The sequence below is a fragment of the Pelophylax lessonae genome, assembly GCF_965119305.1.
Source record: "Pelophylax lessonae genome assembly, chromosome: 3".
In the NCBI taxonomy this organism is placed as follows: domain Eukaryota; kingdom Metazoa; phylum Chordata; class Amphibia; order Anura; family Ranidae; genus Pelophylax; species Pelophylax lessonae.
Window position 1 is genome coordinate 158,002,066 of NC_138770.1, and position 21,661 is coordinate 158,023,726.

General features: G+C 45.2%; 1 protein-coding gene across 1 annotated transcript in view; it reads right to left on the reverse strand.

Moving 5' to 3' along the window:
* The window catches only part of TRAPPC12 (trafficking protein particle complex subunit 12), a 313,601-nt gene that overhangs the window by 290,342 nt on the left and 1,598 nt on the right, over positions 1-21,661 (reverse strand). The window contains exon 2 of the mRNA XM_082251892.1: positions 8,532-9,736. Within this exon, the coding sequence (XP_082108018.1) occupies positions 8,532-9,731 (1,200 nt within the window). The 5' untranslated portion in view covers positions 9,732-9,736. The remainder of the gene's footprint in view (positions 1-8,531; positions 9,737-21,661) is intronic.

Below are 21,661 nucleotides of genomic sequence, written 5' to 3' on the forward strand. Positions count from 1 at the left end.
AGATAAGTCCCAAGTCGGAAATTTACGACAAGGTACTGGTCTAAGTCTAGAGATTGCTTTGCAGAATCTGCTAATGAGGGGATCCTGTTGTAAGGAAATTTGTAAATAAACTGATAGGGCAGCAATCTGCACCTTAATAGTGCTTAAGGACAGGCCCTTGTCGATACCCTCCTGTAGAAATTCCAGAATTGTAGGCGAGTCCGACTCTCCTTTTTTGGATTGCGCCAGCCACAAGTTAAACCTCCTCCAGACCTTCTGGTAAATAGCTCTTGTGACTGGCTTTCGGATCTGTAGCAAGGTTTTGATCACCTTGTCAGAGAGCCCTCTAGATCTTAAGATGTCCGATTCAGATACCAGGCTGCCAAGTTTAGCATGGCTGGCCTGGGATGAAGTACTGGTCCCTGCGACAGCAGGTTCCGGTTGAAGGGTAACATCCATGGTTGTTGATCTGTCAGAGATAATAGTAGTGAAAACCAAGCCCTCTTCGGCCAGAATGGCGCAATCAGGATTAACGTACTGTGTTCTGTCCTGAATTTTGCTAGGACCCTTGGGATTAGAAAAAGAGGGGGGGAAGGCGTAGCATAGTCTGAAAGTCCATGCGGTCTGAAACGCATCTACTGCCATCGGCTGATCTCGAGGATTGAGCGAGCAAAAATCTGGTAGTTTGGTGTTCGCTTTGTTGGCGAATAAGTCGATCTCTGGATAACCCCATCTGGATGTTATCTGTGAGAAGACTCCAGGGTCTAAGGACCACTCCTCTTGTGAGATCAGTTGTCTGCTCAAAAAGTCCGCAAGGTTGTTCTGAGTACCCTTGAGGTGTACCGCTGGGAGGGACTCCAAATTCTTCTCTGCCCAGAGAAAGATTTCCTGTGCTACCTTCATTAAGGTGGGACTTCTGGTCCCTCCCTGCTTGTTTAGGTATGCCACGGAAGTTATGTTGTCCGACCTTACTTGTACGTGCTGGCCTTGGAGTTGCTCCTGGAAGGCTGCGATTCCCCTCTCTATGGCCTTCAATTCCTTGAAATTGGACGAATTGTGTCTCTCTGAAGAAGACCAGACTCCTTGTGTCCACTGACTCCCTAGATGGGCTCCCCATCCCCGGCTGCTGGCATCCGTTGTTAGGATACATGAAATCTGAACTGTCCATGACAGTCCCTTGTTTAGGTTGGTATGGTTTCTCCACCACCATAGCTCTTGTTTTACTCCTACTGGGAGAAGGACCTTGTCTTCTAGGTCTCTGTTCCCGAGGTTCTGTAGGAGGAAGGCTTGAAGTGGCCTCTGATGGAATCTGGCCCACCCAACTGCTGGGATGGAAGCTGTCATGAGCCCAAGTACTGACATAATCTCTCTTATTGAGTTTGGAAGGTTGGTCTGCAGTTCTGCTGTTCTTTGATCTATGAGCTTGATCTTCTCCTCTGGGAGTATCATTACCTGCTCTTTTGAGCGGATGATATATCCCAGGAACACTATCTCCTGTGAAGGTATGAGATTTGATTTTTCGATATTGGATTATCCATCCTAGATGGGTAAGCCATTCCTGAGCCACTACTAGATCAGTTTTTCCTTGGTGGGAGCCATGAACAGCAGGTCGTCTAGATGAGGGATTATAGTTATGGCCCTCAGTCTTAGCGGAGCCAGAGCCTCTGCTAGGATTTTTGAAAAAATCCTTGGAGACGACGAGAGTCCGAACGGAAGAGCTCTGCTTTGAAAATGGTGGATTTTTTCTCCGATCTTTATTGCTATGCATAGATGCTTCTGGGATCCCTCCCTTATGGGGATGTGGAGATAGGCATCCTTTAGGTCCATAGTTGCCATAAAACAATCCCTTTGGAGCAAATTCCTTACAGAGTAAATTGACTCCATGCGGAATTTTTTGTACCTTATCGCCGCGTTCAGAGGCTTCAGGTTCAATATCAAGCGGAATTTTCCTGAGGGTTTCTGCACTAGAAACACATGCGAATAGAAACACTTTCCTTCCTCTTGCTTTGGTACAGGAATTAAGACCCTCTGGTCTACCATTTCTCCTATAAGTAGTGGCAGGGCCCCTGCCTTTGCCGGGTCTCTGGGTAGTTTGGTAATTGTCAATCTCGAGGGGGGAATTTTGCTGAATTCCAACGCATAACCCTTCTCGATGACTCCCCTGACAAAACTGTTGGAGGTTAGTTTTAGCCATTGGGGGAGGAATCTCTCCAACCTCCCTCCCACCTGGCCTCCAGCGTCACTGGGTCTTGGGATTTTGGCCAGGAGGGTTAAAGAGCACATTTGCCCTCGGTTTTCCCTTCTGCCCTATCCAATGCTTCTTCGGTCTTCCCGTATCCGGGCGACCTCTGTCCTCCCTGGCTTGTCCCCTATAGGGAAGAAAAGTCTTCCTTTGAAAAACCCTCTTCTTGAACGGAAAGGTCTTCTTTCTATCTGCCGTCCGTTCTAATGCTTCGTCCAATTGGGGGCCAAAAAGGAATTTTCCTGAAAAGGGGACGCTGCATAATCGCAGTTTTGAGGCTGTGTCTCCAGACCAGGTTTTGAGCCATAGTGCTCTTCTGGCTGAGACAGAAAGTGCCGCCGATCTGGCTGACAACTTTACTGCTTCCGTTGAAGCATCCGAAATAAAGCCTACTGCTTTAAAAAGCATAGGGAAGGATTTTAGCAGCTCTTCTCTCGGGGTACCTGCCGTTAGGTGCCCCTGTAGCTGCTTTAGCCAAAATTCAAAATTTCTTGCCACACAAGTTGTAGCTAAGGCTGGTCTTAAATTGGCCATAGCCGTGTCCCATGAGCGTTTCAAGATGACATTGCTTCTTTTATCCATGGGATCCCCTAGGTGTCCCATGTCTTCAAAGGCCAAGTCCGAATGCTTGGAAACCTTAGCCAAGGGAGCATCCAACTTTGGTGACTGGTTCCATACTGATTCCTCGTCGTCGTCAAAGGGGAATCTTCTCTTCAAGGAACCTGAAAAGAATGGTCTCTTTTCAGAATGGTCTCTTTTCAGGTTCTGACCACTCTTTTAGTACAAAATCCGACATAATCTTATGTACTGGGAATACCCTAGCCTTCTTTTTGTTCAGGCCCTGGTACATTCTATCGTGTCTAGATAAAGGGGTCTCCTCTTCCTTTATTTCAAGTGTATCATAAATGGCTCCCAAAAGGTCATCGACTTCCTCTATGGAAAGCCTGTATCCAGTGGGTCTGACGGCCTCTCCCTGTCCTTCTTCCTGCCCAGAACCTGACTGGGAGGAGTCGGGGTCCGTGACCCTAGAGGGGTCTTCCCTGCTCATTACTGGTTCCCCTGATCCCGAAGCTATGGGAGTAGGCGGGGAGGAAGGTCCTGGTGGGGTAAGGGGAGGTATTTGCACATCTGCAATTAGTTTCCTGAAGGACGCAAAGGTAGATTGTACCTCGTCCTTAAATGAGGAGAGAAACTTTGAAAAAGGTGAATCCTCCTCAGCTTTTAATACAGCCGAGATGCATGCTGGGCATAGGGTCTTGGAATAATTATAGGAAAGTTTTGTGGCACAGGAGGGGCACTTTTTCCTTTCCGTTTTAGAAGTTCCTTTGGAGGGTTCCTTCTAAGAAAGGGGTACATAGGCAGGGAATTGATTCACATGATATTCAACAATAAGAAAAAAAAAAAATATATATATTTTTTTTTAATAAAAAAGCCCTCTCTGTGTCTCTGTCTCACTAAAAAGTCCCTTAAGGACTCTTCAGTGCTTTACCCCCTTTTCACCCCCACTATGCTGCATAGCAATCACAGGAATGAGATACTGGCAGGTGCCAGCCTACCTGTGCTGAGCCAGTGTTCGCTTCCCCTGCGGTGTGTGGAGCCTCCATTCTGTCAGGGACCTCAGTGGGATCGCTGCTGCAGTCGGCATTTTCTTGCAGGCTTCTCCCTTCCTTTAACACTGGCTCCGGCCCTCCCCTTCCTCTCTGCGCCCGGAGGCCGGAACCATGACCTCTGGAGCACAGCAATGACGTCACCGCCGCCGGAAGTGACGCCCCGCGTCTTCCGGTTTACGTTTGTATACAGCGAGGCCGCCGAGCGGCCCCGCCGCATCCACCGCTGGTGTGCGGTCCTCGCTGCCCTCTCCCTCACTGGGCCCTGGAGAGAGGGGGGACGGGGAACTCCAACGTCTGTGGAGGGAACCCGAGGCCATGCTGCTCCGCTGGAAAAAATCCTGGAAGGTGAGGGTCCCAGGCTGCTGCGGTGTCTTCCCAGACAGTCCTGAGAAATGGAGCTCATCCAGCCCTCTAAGGTGGTTCCTCCTGGCAACATGTCTCCTCGGAGTGAGGAAACACAAAAAAACTGACCAGGTGCCTGAGGGACCGCCTTTTAAAGAGCTGATGGCAATGTGTTTCCGGTCTGGTAGGAGGAGCTCCATCTCTCTCAAGGGCTGTCCTGGAAGACGACTGGGGAAAAAAAACGTTATTGTACACAGGACGTGTGTAGCATTGCCCGGTGTCTCTGCCCTGCTGCTGTAAATCTGTAAATCTCCTTCCCAGGATGCTCTCTGCACAAATACACATTTACTTAGCCTAATGGATAAAGACTCACTTTGGTGAGGCTGCATATAGGAGTAGAGGATGCGCAAGAGGTTTGGGCGCGCCTGCAAAATGACCCACAAACTTAGGTATTCTATATTTTTCATAGGTGAAAGTCCCCACAGGTCATCAATTTAGAGTTAACTGTGAAATAATGGGCATGGAATTATTGCTTACACTCTGGCATGCATTCTTTGCATCTTTTTAATGAATGCAAAACTCTCTATGATTGTATAATTGGACAAGGTGGAGAGCCGAGGGGATGATGTCAACTGAAGATCACTGGAGTAGCTGCGATTTCCAGCTTCTAGAGCCATCGGCTAGGTATGTATATCTATCTATCGATCTATACACACACACACACACACACACACAGTACACCCTCACATTTTTGTAAATATTTTATTCTATCTTTTCATACGACAACACTGAAGAAATGATTATTTGTTACAATGTAAAGTAGCGAGTGTACAGTTTGTATAACAAAGTAAATTTTCTGTCCCCTCAAAATAACACACAGCCATTAATGTCTAAACCGCTGGCAAGAAAAGCGAGTTCACCCCTAAGTTAAAATGCCAAAACTGGGCCCAATTGGCCATTTTCCCTCCCTGATGTCATGTGTCTCGTTAGTGTTACAAGGTCTCAGGTGTGAATGGGGAGCAAGTGTGTTATATTTGGGGTTATCACTTTCACTCTCTCATACTGGTCACTGGAAGATGGCCCCTCATGGCAAGGAACTCTCTGAGGATCTGAAAAAAAAGAATTGTTGCTCTACATAAAGATGGCCTAGGCTATAAGAAGATTGACAAGACTCTGAAACTGAGCTGCAGCATGGTGGCCAAGACCATACAGAAGTTTAACAGGACAGGTACCACTCAGAACAGGCCTCGCCATGGTAAAACAAAGAAGTTGACTGCACGTTCTTAGCGTCATATCCAGATTTTGTCTTTGGGAAATATTTTTCAGCTTTATTATATCTTTTCATGTGACAACACTGAAGAAATGACACTTTGCTACAATATAAAGTAGTGAGTGTACAGCTTGTATAACTGTGTAAATTTGCTGTCCCCTCAAAATAACACAGCCATTAAGGTCAAAACCACTGGAAACAAAAGTGAGTACACCCCTAAGTGAAAATATCCAAACTGGGCCAAAAGTGTCAATATTTTGCGGGGCCACCATTATTTTCCAGCACTGCCTTAACCCTCTTAGGCATGGAGTTCACCAGAGTTTCCCAGGTTGCCACTGGAGTCGTCTTCTACTCCTTCATGATGACATCACAGAGCTGGTGGATGTTAGAGACCTTGTGCTCCTCCACCTTCCGTTTTTAGGATGCCCCACAGATGCTCAATAGGGTTTAGGCAAGACACACGTGTCTTTGTACTCCTCCTCTGGTTGTCGCCACACACGCTTGCCACCACCCGAAAAAAATAAGTTTATCTTCTCATCAGACCACAGGACATGGTTCCAGGTTCGATGTCCTTAGTCTGCTTGACTTCAGCAAACTGTTTGCAGGCTTTCTTATGCATAATCTTTAGAAGAGGCTTCCTTCTGGGACAACAGCCATGCAGACCAATTTGATGCAGTGTGCAGCGTATGGTCTGAGCACTGACATGCTGACCACCCCCCCCCCCCCAGCCTTTAACCTCTGCAGCAATGCTGGCAGCACTTACATGTCTATTTCCCAAAGACAACCTCTGGATATGATGCTGAGCATGTGCACTCAACCTCTTTGGTCAACCATGGCGAGGCCTGTTCTGAGTGGAACCTGTCCTGTTAAACGGCTGTATGGTCTTGGCCACCGCGCTGCAGCTCATTTTTAGGGTCTTTGCAATCTTTTTATAGCCCAGGCAATCTTCATGTAGAGCAGCAATTCTTATTTTCAGATCCTCAGAGAGTTCTTTGCAATGAGGTGCCATGTTGAACCTCCAGTGACCAGTATGAGTATTGACACCAAAACACACCTGCTCCCCATTCACACCCGAGACTTTGTAACACTAACGAGTCACATGACATCGGGGAGGGAAAATGGGTAATTGGGCCCAATCTGGACATTTTTACTTAGGGGTGTACTCACTTTTGTTGCCAGCGGTTTAGACATTAATGGCTGTGTGCTGAGTTATTATGAGGGGACAGCAAATTTACACTGTTATACAAGCTGTACACTCACTACTGTAGCAAAGTATCATTTCTTCAGTGTTGAAAATATATAATAAAATATTTAAAAAATGTGAAGGGGTGTACTCACTTTTGTATATATACAAAATTATAGAACATACATATATATATATATTATATATATATATATATATATTTACATTGGCCCAAGCTGGATCAATGAAACTATGTAAAAAATATCCACACCTGGAATTCATCTTCACAATAAACCTTACATTTTTTTCTACGTTTTCACATTTTTTTAACTATTAAAATAGTAAACATGTCAAACTTACTTGCTCTGTGCAATGGTTTTGCACAGATGCCTTAAACCTTCTCTTCTTTGGTTTCCTGAGGGCAATACAAGTGCCTCCTCTTCATGGTGTGCCACCCTAGCAAGTCACTTGCTGTGGGGGCACACCCGTTCGCTCGCTCCCGAGCCACGCTGTGTGTGTCTGTAGGCACACAGTGTGACTCGGCGCAGCCCCCACACTCTGCAGGATTTGACAGACAGCAGCAGGAGCTGCTGCCCCAGAGAAAACTGCAGCTGGGCACAGAAATGGATTGCTAACAGGCTCAGGTAAGTGTTTAAAGCGTTCTGTCCCCCTTAAAAAAATTAAAAGTCAGCAGCTACAAATACTGTAGCTGCTGACTTTTAAATAGTAGAACTTACCTGTCCAGGGAGCCTGCGATGTCAGCACCCGAAGCCGATTTACATATCGGCTCTCGGGTGCCGCCGCCACCATCCAGGATGTCGGCTTTACTGCTGGTTCCCTACTGCGCATGTGCAAAGCATGCACTTGTAATTGGCCCAGCGGTGGAGGAAAAAGGAGGGGGCCGAACTACAGAGGGACAGTGCCGTGGCGCTGTCTCCCAGGAAGTGGGGAAGGGTACCTGTCAAAAACAGGTACCAGTTCCCCCCCAGAAAGGTGCCAAATGGGGCACTGGAGGGGGGGGGGGAGCAGATCAGCGGAATTCCACTTTTGAGTGGAACTTCGCTTTAAAGGAGGGCAGGAGTGCAGGGAATGCATTAAGGTAAAAACGCTTTAAAGGTGCTCCAACAGTAAACTATATACTAGTTTTTTTTAGTATGTAAAAAGTGTTTTGTTATATCAGTTGAAGAAGTTAAAAAATACCTGTTGATAAATTGTATTGTTCTCTGAGGTTTACAGACCCATGCCTCCCTATATTATGGTCAATAAGAGAGGGGCAGGGTTCCATAGTCCTATCAAGTTTATGGTGTCCTGATACAGAAGGTAAGAGTAAATGTTGTCATCCTACATCAGGAAGTGTGTTAGACCCCGTTCAGACTGCGGCGACACGACTTGGTGGGGCGACCTGTGAAGTCGCGGTGCACGGCGCGACTTGCACGGACTTCATATAATTGAAGTCAATGCAAGTCGCCTCCAGGTCGCCCCAAAGTAGTACAGGACCCTTTTTCTAAATCGGAGCGACTTGTGTCGCTCCTATTAGAACGGGTCCTGTACTATTCAATGGCGAGCGACCCACCGCGACTTGTCAGGCGACCAAGTCACCTGACAAGTCGCGCTAGTGTGAATGGGGTCTTACTGGCAGAATCAGCAGATGAAAATAAGGTAGAAAAAAAAAAAACTCAAAAGAAGAAAACTAATGGGCATTGAAAAGGACATAAGGACTGGTAAGAAACAATATAATTTTTTTGATTTTAGCTTCAGATACACTTACAAAACAGCAATACCAAGAGTTTCCTTCCAAGCACGCAAAACACTTATTTCAAACAGGTTTTCCTATGTACAAATACCAATCATTGTAGAAAAGGGAACAAGTCTTTTACTATGTGTGATTCACATGTAATCACTTACCTGAATATTATCAAACTTTAAACCTGGCATAGTAAGCTTCTCCTTATCAATAAAGACCGGGTTGTACTGCTGTGTGGCTACAGAGATAAGGAGGTTTCTTGTTTCCTCAGATGACAACCAAGCATCATTTCTCCTGTCCATCTCACTCATGTTTAGGGCAGTGGCAAATGGGTCATCACTTCCGGCAAACACACCCTGGATCTGTGAGAAGGGTTTTGGGGACTGAGGTATTTCCATAGATGCGGGTGAGTCTAAAGAGTTATTACCCAAGAAAAAACTAACGGCAGGAGGGTTCTGAGAATTGCCCGCATCTGGAGTTATAGGTGCTGGGTTTCTTTCAGCGACAGAAGGTGCTGCATTTGGATTACTGACTGAGATAAATGTTGAAGCAGTGGTGAAGGAATCAAAGAAGTCCGAAGCAGTAGAATTAGGTCCTACATTATCAGAGAAAAAGTTGCTTAAGCTTGGACTTGGCTGGACAACTTGTGTTTGAGTCTTTATGGTGCTTTTAAATTCAGCTCCAAAACTTGGGGACTTGACCATTTGAGGTTCAAAGCCATGGTGGACTAAAAAGGGTTGTTGTGTATTAGCCTGGCTGAAGATGGTACAGACCGGGATGGTTTCCTCCGCTGGAGAAGATTTAATGACTGGAATAACAAATTCTTCTTTGTGCTCACTTTCTGGTGTCTGTACATTGGTAATGATCCTCTCATTCGTTTCAATCGGCTGATCCTGAAGCTTGGCAGATGTGTCGCTCACAGACAACTTGTCTGAAGCAGAGTTTTCAGGACTAACATCTAACTCAGAGCTATTCTTGCTATTTACACTTTGATTGTATTCCTTTTCTGTGTCTTGCCCCATTCCGATGGTGTCACTACTTTCAATTTCATCAACAATGTCCTGAAGGCAGCCAAGATCTCCAGCATCATCTTCACTGATGTTCGGGGAGTCAGAGATAATCACACTTTCCATCATCTGCTCATTAAGTTTGTCCAGCAAGTTTCCAGAATCTTCGGACAGGGTGACATTTTCTTCAGACTCAAAGGTGTCAGCATCAAGATCAATGGTCTCCTCATGAAGAAGGATCTCCTCCTGTACTTGTGCAGTTTTGTCTGGAGGTAGCCCTACAATGTCAGCTTCAGCCATGCTGTTGGGAGATTCTTTCAGGTCATTTTCTAGGCAGTTAACTGCGTTTTCCATTGTTCCTAACAACAAAAAAATAGTATATTATTTGGTTGGCCAAGTGTCAAATATTAATCATCAAAGATGCATTACATTTCTAAAAGTGGACAGCAAGGCTAGAAATAACCAAGCATAAAACTGCCTCCACCCACCTTCTAACTCCTATACTAACTACCCTGAAAACAGAGTTAGGTAGCTGGTAACTTTTTCTGAGAAGTCTTCCAGGGCAAAAGCTGAGAGATAGGCTCCTCCCACCTTATACAGGAAACATAATAGCCCATCGTTTTAAAATTGTTAGTCATACCTGTGTTCTTCAGCATTAGTAAATAGTAGTAGGGATAGACAATATGTTTTTTTCAGGGCCAATACCCTAATTTCGGTCACAACGTATCAATATCAGCCGATATGGGCCGATATTTTGTACATTTAAAGTTTAAAAAAAATTGACACAAATCTGGTACTGAACATGTTAATTTTTGTTTAATGCTTAATAGCTGGCTAGCACCCTGTGGTGCGTGGCTGGCTGGCACCCTGTGGTGGGTGGCTGGCTGGCACCCTGTGGTGGGTGGCAGCACCCTGTGGTAGGTAGGTGGGTGGCTGGCACAGGGGCTGTGGGTGGCTGGCTGGTACAGGGCCTGTGGGCGGCTGGCTGGTACAGGGCCTGTGGCTAGCTTGCTGTCTGGCACCCTGTGGTGGGTGGCTGTCTGGCACCCTGTGGTGGGTGGCTGTCTGGCACCCTGTGGTGGGTGGCTGGCTGGCACAGGGCCTGTGGATGTGGGAGGCTGGCTGGCACCGGGCTGCTGTGGGTGGGTATATGGTAGAGCTGCACGATTAATCGTATGAAAATCGCGATCTCGATTCACCACCCTTGACGATCTAAACCTGACATATGCTCGATTCTTTGCATAGCTGAGGGAGCAGAGAAAACAGCTGTGGAAAACTCCCAGTAACTATAAACAAAATGATTACATTGTATCTTTTCCTTCCCTCTGCCAGGGAGAAAGGAAGTTTAACCTCTTAAAGACTAGAACTTTTTCTGACACTTGTTGCTTGCAAGTTAAAATCATTTTTTTTTGCTAGAAAAGTACTTAGAACCCCCAAACATTTTATATATTTTTTTAGCAGAGACCCTACAGAATAAAATGGCGATTGTTGTAATATTTTATGTCACACTGTATTTGCGCAGCAGTCTTTCAAACGCAATTAATAAACTTTAATGAATAAAAAAAAAAAACGTAACCGTAAAGTTATCCCAATTTTTTTTGTTACACAGAGAATCGTGAGAGAATCGTGATCTTTATTCCAAGCTAAAAAATCGTGATTCTCATTTTGGCCAGAATCGTGCAGCTCTAGTATATGGCTGTGATACACTCCAGCGAGACTAGTCCCGACTTCAGACGAGGCTGTCCAAGGCGAGGGAGGCGGCCTAAGAAGGCAGAATGATGTCACAAAAATATCAGCAACATCGGCCAGTTTCGGGGATGATACCGATACCGGGGAAAGTGCATATCGGTCTTGCTGATAATTGGTCTATCCCTAGTCCTCCCAAGGTAAGCTGGGAGTTTTTTTTCTTACGTCCAGCTTGTTGTACGTGTCTCTTTCTTGCAGTCTACTGAAGCTTGGGGAGAGGGGATAACCAAATTCTGTGTTCTGTAGGAAGTTGAAGAGACTTTTGGTAGAAAAGCTGGGTAAGGGGAGAGGAATATCTTATTCGTCTGGATCAAACAGTAGGGCTCCATCATAGAGACTGTATTTCGCCTACTCTCCTGGCTTGACACTAGGGCCACTAAGAGTACTGTTTTTAGTGTAAGGTATTTATCTGAGCATCCCTCCAGTGGTTTCAAAGGGTGGAGAGAGGAATCCTCCAAGTACCGTGGAGAGGTCGGGATTCTGTTGAGCTTCGTGGGTCTAGCCCTTTTTAACAGGAGAAGGAATCTTCTTGAGTGGGTCTTCTGCCAGTCCAGGCACGAAGATAGAGCCGCCACTTGGACCTTCAAAGTGGTATGGGAAATGTTTTTGTCGGCTCCTTCCTGTAGGAAATCTAAAGTTTCCGGAATAATTCCCCTGTCAGGGATCTCATTTGCTTCCATACCAGAAGACGAACTTCTTTCTCACTTTCTCGTAAATGGCTCTAGTCAAGGGAGCCACCACCAAAGTTCTTTTTGACTGAGCGAGGGACAGGAATAGTCATCTCTAGAGATGATGGGTTGCCATCCCACCAGGCCAGAATGTGATTCTGTAGAGGCCTCATATGGAGCTGTGCCCAGGTGATGGCCGGAATCAAAGACATCATTAGTCCTAACACCGCCGTGCCCGGCCTGATGGTCATGAATTTGGCCCTCATCAGAGAGGTTATAGCCTCTGATGTTATTTCGGTCTTTTCTTCAGATAGGGAAATCTTGGTCACGATTGCGCCTAGTATGTAACCCAAATATACAGTCCCCTGACTTGGGATTAATTGTGATTTTTCTGTGCTCACTATCCATCCTAGGTATTGCAGATTGGTTTCCAGGCTCCCTGCCGATTCTGTGAAGAACAGCAGAGCGTCTAGGTATGACACCACACCTATACACTGTTGTATTAGGTTTTTTAGGGCTTCTGTCATTATTTTTAGAGAAAATCCAGGGCACAGAAGAGATGCCGAAAGGCAGGAGCTGGGTACTGCAGATATAGGGTGATCACCAGGCCCTGGACTGCAAACCTTAGGTATCTTTGATGGCATCTCTTTATCTGCACGTGCAAATATGCATCTTGCAGATCTATTGTAGCCATGAACACTCCGGCCAGAAGGATATTCCTGATTAAATAGATGGACTCCATGCTGAATCTCTTGTACCTTATCTTTTTTTTTTTTAATCTTTTGAGGTTCAGTATGAGCCTAGTTTGCCTGATGGTTTCTTCCTCGCAAATGTGTTCGTAAAACCTTATTTTTTTCTTCTTACTGCAGGGCATGACAAATCACCTTCTGCATCAGCAGGTTTTTTAGTGAGGATAGAAAGGCCTTTGCGAGGTCTTTGTCCTTTGGAAGTGTGGTCACCAGGTACTTAATAGGGGGGACGGGCGTAACCTGCTGCTATTGTGCGGCGGACAAACTCGTTTTTCCTGGCTTTCCTCCACTGATAAGCAAAGGCCGCCAGCAAAGGCCGGCTGCTCTCCCCTGCTTCTTTTTTGTTTTTAGTCTTTGGAAACCCTTTGTTTTTGGCTGGGATACTGTTCAGAACTGTCTCCAAGTCTGGACCGAACAGTAAATCGCCCACGAAGGTGATCCTGCACAACCCATTCTTGGAAGTGATGTCCTCTCCCCACAACCTCAGCCACAGGGCTCTTCTAGCTGAGTTAATTAGGGCAGTGGTCATTGCAGATACCCTTACTGCTTCGGCCGAAGCATCTGCAAGAAAGGCTGCCGCTCTTGTTAGTATGGGTATGGTCCTCACTAACTCTTCCCTTGCTGTGCATCCTTCCAGCAGTTCTTGTAGCGGAGTCAGCCAAACTATTAAGGTACGAGCCGTGCAGGTGGAAGCTATTGCCGGATTTAGATTCACCACCCCTGCTTCCCAAGCGCTTTTTAGCAGTGCCTCTAATTTCTTGTCCTTGGGATCACTGAGGGTCCCGGAGTTGTCAAAAGCTGGGTCAGACTTGTTTGAGACGCTGGCGAGAGAGGCATTTACTTTAGTGCATTTTTCCCAGGTTTTTGCAAAGGGTCATTAGTGGTTAATCACGGCTGGTGTGAAGAGCTTCTTTTCTGGCTCTTCTCATTCCTTCTTGACTATGTGTGTAGCAGGAATGTTCTTTTTTTTTGGGTTGCAAGCCCTTGTAAATCTGGTCATGCAAGGAAAGTTCTGCAGTTTTTGGTTCCTTGATGCCCAGAGTAACTGCTATGGCCCCCAGCAGATTGTCTGTGTCCTCTGAAGGAAAAAGGGTGCCTTCTGATGCTGAGTCTTCATTACCTGAATTCGAGCATAGGCCATCTTCTGACACTAATTCTGAGTCATCCGAGTCTGCTTTCTGCTTGGTCCACCTCTTCCCTGGGCATGAGGGGAGGGGGGGGATTTGGGATGTATGGTCTACTGGTAGACGGCGTACTGATCTGGCTAGAACCTCCAGATTTTCTAGGCTGCACTGCATTTTTTTCCAATCTGGAGGAATCCTGTGACCACAAGAGGCACATGCCTTGCTGCTGGTCTTGCCCTTTTCTCTTCTGGGGCCTTTAAAGGTAAGCCCAAGGGTGGTCGCCATACACAAATGCAATGTATCGTTTGTAAGGTCAAGACAGAGGTGACTCCGGAGTGCTCTGGCTTACCTTGGAGCTGTCATAACATGCAAGATAAGCAGGGTAGTGTGGTGAAGCGTCCAACATGGTCAGCCTCTAGGAGCTCCTGCTTAGGGTCCTTTTAACTGCTTTCTGCTCCAGCCCGCCCCCAGCTGACCCCGTGCAGGTTGGGGGGGGGACATACCTGCACATGCCACTGCTCCCCTGGTGTCCTCCCAGCCTGGTATTCCATTGGGGAGGCAGGCCCATCTAAGCGTTTTGTCATTTTCTTTTTTCCTGCTTTTCCTTTTTTTTTTCCACCAGAAGTGCCCCGCTCTAGTGTCTGTCCCGAAGGCTCCGAAGCCTTCTCCAAGATGACCGTTGACTGAAAGTGCTTCACCAGAAGGGACGCAAAATGCCGGAAATTATGTGCCCGGTGCCATCTTTCTATTTCTGACACTGTGGGGGATTGTGCCTTCTGACGCACCCAGAATGAGAAGGGCTGTTGGGCTGGTATGCAGCCAGCATTACGAGCGCGAGATCCGGGCGGACAGGCCGATGCCAGGCGAAGATGCGGCCCTTCTGTGGGAGAATGCCACCAGCCATTCAGTGCAGCTGATGGTTGTATGACCCTCAGTAGGGGTGAGACCTTTGGCAGAGGGCCAGCTTGGCTGGGATTGCTGCCCCTGGATAACATTGCCCAAGGCCCGCTGGGCTGGATGGGAGGCTGGCCAGAGAGTCTCCTGCAGTAAGCACAGGGACATGGAAGAAAAAAAAAAAAAAAAAAAAAAAAAAAAAAAAAAACATTGCAGCTCCTGTGGGTCCAGTAGGTGTGCCCATCTTCACTGCTCTCACGATTCGATTATGATTATCCTATCAACTATTCAATTTGATTCTGCGATGAGTCACGATTAATGCCCACGGTTTTTATCAAAAATTCAAGCAGTCAGAAGAACTCCCATTTTTTTTTATTTTCATTTGCTTTTAGAGCAGTGTTTCTCAACTCCAGTCCTCAGGGCACACTAACAGGCCAGGTTTGCAAGAAAACTGAAATACATCCCAGGTGATATAATTTGCTGCTCAGGGATTGCAGTATTCTACTCTGCATCTCCCCAAAGTAATACCTCAAATCTGGCCTGTGTGCCCTGAGGATCGGAGTTGAGAAACACTGTCTTAGAGCAATATACTATATGGGGAGTGTAATTTCTCATAACCATCCCAAAAGAGGGCTACAAGTTATTCCCTTTCCGCTCATTACAAAGAACAAAGGGGCATTCTTTACATCTAGGAGGAAAAACAGAAAGGCTTCTTTGCCATAAGAGCTGTGAAAATGTGGAACAGACTGACTTTCTCACATATTTGCTCTGGGCTGCACAGTAGATTGTTAAGTCCTGAAATGTGTTCCTGTCCTAAATGCACAAAATATAAGTGACAGTGACCGAGGGATGGCGGCAGAGAGGGAATGGGATCAGGCCGAGGGATGGCGGCGGAGAGGGAATGGTATGATCAGGCCGAGGGATGGCGGCGGAGAGGGAATGGGATTAGGCTGAGGGATGGCGGCAGAGAGGGAATGGGATCAGGCCGAGGGATGGCGGCGGAGAGGGAATGGTATGATCAGGCCGAGGGATGGCGGCGGAGAGGGAATGGTATGATCAGGCCGAGGGATGGCGGCGGAGAGGGAATGGGATTAGGCTGAGGGATGGCGGCGGAGAGGGAATGGAATCAGGCAGAAGGATAGCGGCGAAGGGAATGGGATTTGGGAGAGGGATGGTTGGCGAAGGGAATGGGATTAGGCAGAGGGATGGTGGTGAAGGGAATGGGATCAGTGACACTTGCACTCACCTGCTTTCAGTGTCGGTAGATTCTTCCTCCTCCATGTTCAGTATGTCTCTGCCATTCTTCCAGTGTCTCCAGTGATGCTCAAGCTCCTCCCCCTTCACTCTCCTGGCTGTCAGCTCATCAGCCGACTTTCTGCTCCAGTGGAAGGGGAGAGGGCTTTAGTCAGCAGGCAGACTCTGCCTTTGCATTCCTCCAGGAGAGGCAGAGAACTGTGCGGCGCGCCGAATTACGTTTTCGGCTGACTCTCAGCATCGATGCAGAATCGCAAACGTCTGAATAGCGATGCATTGATGCTGCGATTATATTCAACACCCCTACAACTGAGGCATGCAGGTATGACTCACACATTTTAAAATGGTGGACTATTATGCTTCCTAGTTAGGGTAGGAGGAGCCTATCTCTCAGATGCTGCCCTGGAAGAGGATTGGAGAAAAAGAAAGATGCTTATATTTACCAATTCTCAGGACTCTAACATGATCTCACCAGCAACTGGCTTTAAGAGAGAGGGGATAGCACTGTGAATAAGTATACACACACATTGCTTCTACAAGGCAGTTAGTATAAAAGTTAGAAGGGGAGTGGGAGCAGTTTTAAGCTTAGTTCTACGCCTGCTCCATGGTCTCTTTTTAATATGTATTTCATATTATCTATACACACACACAATGATTTGTATAGCAAGTATACAGCTTGTATAAGTGCCGGTTCACACTACGTCGCTCCGACTTAGCAGGCGACCTGGGAAAGTCGCGTGCAGCGCGACTTGCACGGACTTCATAAAATGAATGTCAATGCAAGTCGCCTCCAGGTCGCCCCGAAGTAGTACAGGACCCTTTTTCTAAGTCGGAGCGACTTGTGTCGCTCCTATTAGAACCGGTCCTGTACTACTCAATGGACCGCGATAGTGCACGACTTGCCAGGCTGACCCAGTCGCCTGACAAGTCGTATTAGTGTGAACCGTCACTTACAGTGTACATTTGCTGTCCCCTCAAAAGAACTCAACACACAGCCATTAATGTAAAAACCGCTGGCAACAAAAGTGAGTACACCCCTAAGTGAAAATGTCCAAATTGGACCAAAGTGTCAATATTTTGTATGGACATTATTTTCCAGCACTGCCTTAACCCTCTTGGGCATGGAGTTCACCAGAGCTTCACAGGTTACCACTGGAGTCCTCTTCCACTCCTCCATGACGACATCACGGATCACAGTTTTTCGCAAGGGTGTTTTCTGGCTGGAAAGCCCCCCCCCCCCCCCCCCCCAGAACTAGTGGGTTTTGAGAGGAATTTTTCAGCTTTAAAAACGCTCTATCTCTGGTAAAAGCCTAAAAATGCCAAAAAAAAAAAAAATGTGGCTAGTCGGCCTTAAGCTTTTGTGGGAGTAAAGTTTTGCTAAAAACAAATAAAAAAAGCCGAAAGCTACAGCTTTCTACTGACGTTTTGGTAAGGTCCAGTGTGCATGAGGCCTATAACAGATACCCATCTAGTACAGGGTAAGACACTTTTGCGCTCAGAACATAATTTATTCTTTACATCATTGACCCAACACGTCTATATATAACAGTGTAACTTCTATACCACATTTCATGTTGCTCTATTATTTAGGGCGTAACACAAATATGCTAGCATTCCTTGATTGCCCGTCTTCAAAATGCCCCTACCTTCTTGAATTGTGGGGTTCTACTCCCTGTCCAATGGATTTGGTTTTGAATTCAGAGCATTTGTATGTGGTTTTGCCCGCACAGCCAAGTCATCAACTGACCGGAATCTGTGAATGGGAAGACTACAAGTTTCACCTGCCACCACAGCAGAGGGACTCACAGATCATGTTGGAACAAGTGCAGTGGCATGGTCACACCTGTAGTCCATTGTCTACTTCCATCAGCCCCATAACAGAAGGTCCATACCTCCACACAGACCTGGAGATTGGGTAAAACACTGCATTTCTAAAGAACTGATCCCAGATGCAAAGCTCTGACAGGTTAAATGCAAAAATTTAATAAATGCATCATTTTTACTAATTAATTTAGGTGCATTTATTATATATACCCCCCCCCCCTCCCCAAAAGGTGGACTATGCCTTAAAAACAAAGAAACAAAAGGGTTCACTTGACCATCCCTGGACCCAGCAGCTGATACTCACCTTTCCTTTATTCCCCTGACATTCCTTTTAGCTCATGGAAATGAGGAAAAAAGTCCCCTCACTGAATGCTTCCCAAAAGGCTGAAGACACATTCCCTGCCTCCAGACAGTTTGCATCCAAATCATCTGCAGGTAATTGCTGCATGAGCGATTACACGCAATCAGCCAGGAATAGCTGTGGGAGCTTTCAGCCTACCATTGCTTTAAATAGGGGTTCCCGCCTGCAGCAAAGTGCAGGGAACCCCCACTAGGTCCTGGACAGCAAATAGCAAACTGCCCTATGGATAGGGCCTAACAAAGCGTTATCACCATTCACTAGATTTTTACTTTTTACTTTTTACATCAATCCCAGCGAAATCTAAAGGGCTGTACTGCATGAAGGGCTCAGTTTAGGAACTTCCTGGTATAGGGTGAAAAACACTCTCTTCCTATCTTCCAAATGTGCTCCTGTGTTATCACCCTGTCACATCAGGATTACAATGGAGACTACAAGGGGTTGATTTACAGTAGGTCCGAAACAACTAATCAATTAATCGACAACTAATCGATTATGAAAATAGTTGTCAACTATTTTCATAATCGATTAGTTGGCCTGCTTACAGAAAGCATTATTTGTTTACATATCAGAAGACACAGTGAAGCACACATACAACTCAGTACACCGTCCATAGAGGTCAGTAAGTGCTTTAGAACTTGTGAATGTGAGAGGAGCAATGCCTCATGGGACATGTAGTCCTGGGCAGGAAATGAGTGGTTCTAAAAGCAGAAGTTTACCTTGCTATTGGGGCACTCTATACTATATTTTGCAGCTTGCTATTGGTGAACTCTATACTATACTTTGCAGCTTGCTATTGGTGAACTCTATACTATACTTTGCAGCTTGCTATTGGTGAACTCTATACTATATTTTGCAGCTTGCTATTGGTGAACTCTATACTATATTTTGCAGCTTGCTATTGGTGAACTCTATACTATACTTTGCAGCTTGCTATTGGTGAACTCTATACTATATTTTGCAGCTTGCTATTGGTGAACTCTATACTATACTTTGCAGCTTGCTATTGGTGAACTCTATACTATACTTTGCAGCTTGCTATTGGTGAACTCAATACTATATTTTGCAGCTTGCTATTGGTGAACTCTATACTATACTTTGCAGCTTGCTATTGGTGAACTCTATACTATACTTTGCAGCTTGCTATTGGTGAACTCTATACTATACTTTGCAGCTTGCTATTGGTGAACTCTATACTATATTTTGCAGCTTGCTATTGGTGAACTCTATACTATACTTTGCAGCTTGCTATTGGTGAACTCTATACTATACTTTGCAGCTTGCTATTGGGGCACTCTAAAGGCAGGAGGTGCAAGAAGCGTCAGGGGGATCCCAGAAGAGGAGAATCAGGATTGCTCTGTGCAAAACCATTACACAGAGCAGGCAAGTATAGAATCGTTGTTTGTTGTATTTTTTTTTAATCTACCCAACAAATTGGCCAAAAAAAAAAAAAAAAAGCAAAACTCAAAATTGCAGCAAAAATCGCATTTGCTTTTCATGCTATTTGCTGTGAGTTTTGCAAACTGCATAGGTGTGAACCAAGCTTTATGCTGGCCATACACATCAAATTTTGGAGGAGAATATTCATACAAAAAATCTTTGTACATTCGCTGAATGAAAGAATTCTGTTTGAAGATTTCACTTGCTTTTAATATTCAGTTTTAAAATTAATGTAATTTCTGAACGAAAACCACATACACTGTCTGACAATTCCTTTGACCAAGAAGTTTTCTATTCTTCCCTTTGGAATCTTACCATCACTGTGGTCGAAAACGAACGTCCATTTGACCCTACTAACGATCTGAAAAACGAACAAATGTTCTTAGAGACTACATTTTTTTTTGAAGGAAGACATTGCTTTTGTATGGCCAGGACAAGTGACAGCAGGGGCCGGTAGCTTTTATCAATTCACCGACTTATGACCAGGGAGTCCGTCATACATAATATATTACAGTTCTGTCTGAAAATCAGAAAGTCTTTCATTTTTTTTCTTTAAATTAAATATTTGATCTCTGAGTCTGATGATATTTACCAGATTCAACCTCTAATAGTATATCTCTTCTGTCTTATTCTCAGATTGGATTAGAGATTTTGCTCTTTAACTATATAGTTGGTTATTTATATTTACCACTGTATATAGATATTTAGGAATAAATTGCCTTTTTTTTTTAAAGTTTACACCACACTTTTTTTTTTTTTTTTTTTAAGGTTATTATCCCATTAGTCGATTAATCGAAATAATAATCGGCCAACTAATCAATTATGAAAATAATCGTTAGTTGAAGACCTAATTTACAGTACTCCTACTGTAGTGTGCAAAATCTGGTGCAGCTCTGCATAGAAACCAATCAGCTTCCAGGTTTTTTTTTTTTTTTGTCCAAGCCTAATTGGACAAGGTGAAAATAGAAGCTGACCGGCTACCATGCACAGCTCTACCAGATTTTACACTCCCCAGTTTTAGTAAATCAACCCCCAAGTGACTATTACAGCAAACATTCTGTTACTATTGGGAAACTTGCCCCAAGAAATGCCATGCAGCCATTGCTTGAGAGCTTGTAGTTGGGAAGTGGCTGTAGGATATCAGCAGCACTGAGAAGCAACTATGAATGGAAAAGATTAAAAATAAGTATTTTGTGGAAAAAAAATGGTAATTGTTTATTATATAAAATACTTTAGTAAACATAATGTCATTTATTAGGCTCTTTTCACACTGCTGATCAGAGCGAAGCTGGTGGAGGAGACATCCGTGTTTGCACAGTTTCTGCAGAGCCAACATGGGCAGATCCGTTCTGCTCTATGGATGGCTGGAGTGGTAATTGGCTCTGTTGTCTGTTTACACCCAACCACTTTCCGATTTGCTCTGCCTAAATGGAAGCAGAAGTGGACCCAATGGCAGACGGGTATAAATGGACACAAGTACGTTTACACATGCATGTCCATAGGAATGAATGGACCTTCCGATCAGGTCCACCGGAAAAGCTCCTGCGTGAAAGGGGCTTCAGCACATATGTCTTCTTTGTATGTACAATTCAACAGTGAACTCTTATTTATTCCCGTCTGTCTGTTAAATGTACCATTGAAGCTATGCTACATTTGTTCAAAAAACAAAACCAAAAAAATAAATAAATAAATAAATAAAATCCTTTTGATTCTGCCAGAAATCTTGTGAATTGATAATTTCCTGAGATCTCTGCCTCTACTGATGGTAATCAGTTAGGAGTGTTATCAGTTCTCCCAGTGAACTACAGAACACCCCCCCCCCCCAGGTTATGGAGAAGAGGGGTGTCTGACACTTAGGCCCCATTTGCATTACAGGATTTGGAATCACAGGCGATTCTGTCTGTGATTGCAAATCAATCCAAAACAAAAAACTCTAAATGGCATCCCAAGTGCTGTGTGATTTTGCTGCAATTGTCACACAGAAATCGTGGCAAAACACGCATTTCAAAAAATCAAACTAAGCTGGTCACACAAAAAGCAGCAGGAGCTTCTATTGGGGTGACAAACGAACAAAAAGTTGCACGTGCAACAAAAGCTTGTTCCCACTACGTGACATGTGAACAGGGTCTTACTTCTGGGGTGACAACACTGCTCTTCCATAGATACAGTATGAGGAGTATTTTCACCCTACAACAGAAAGAGTTGTTCCGACATGATCATAAACAAA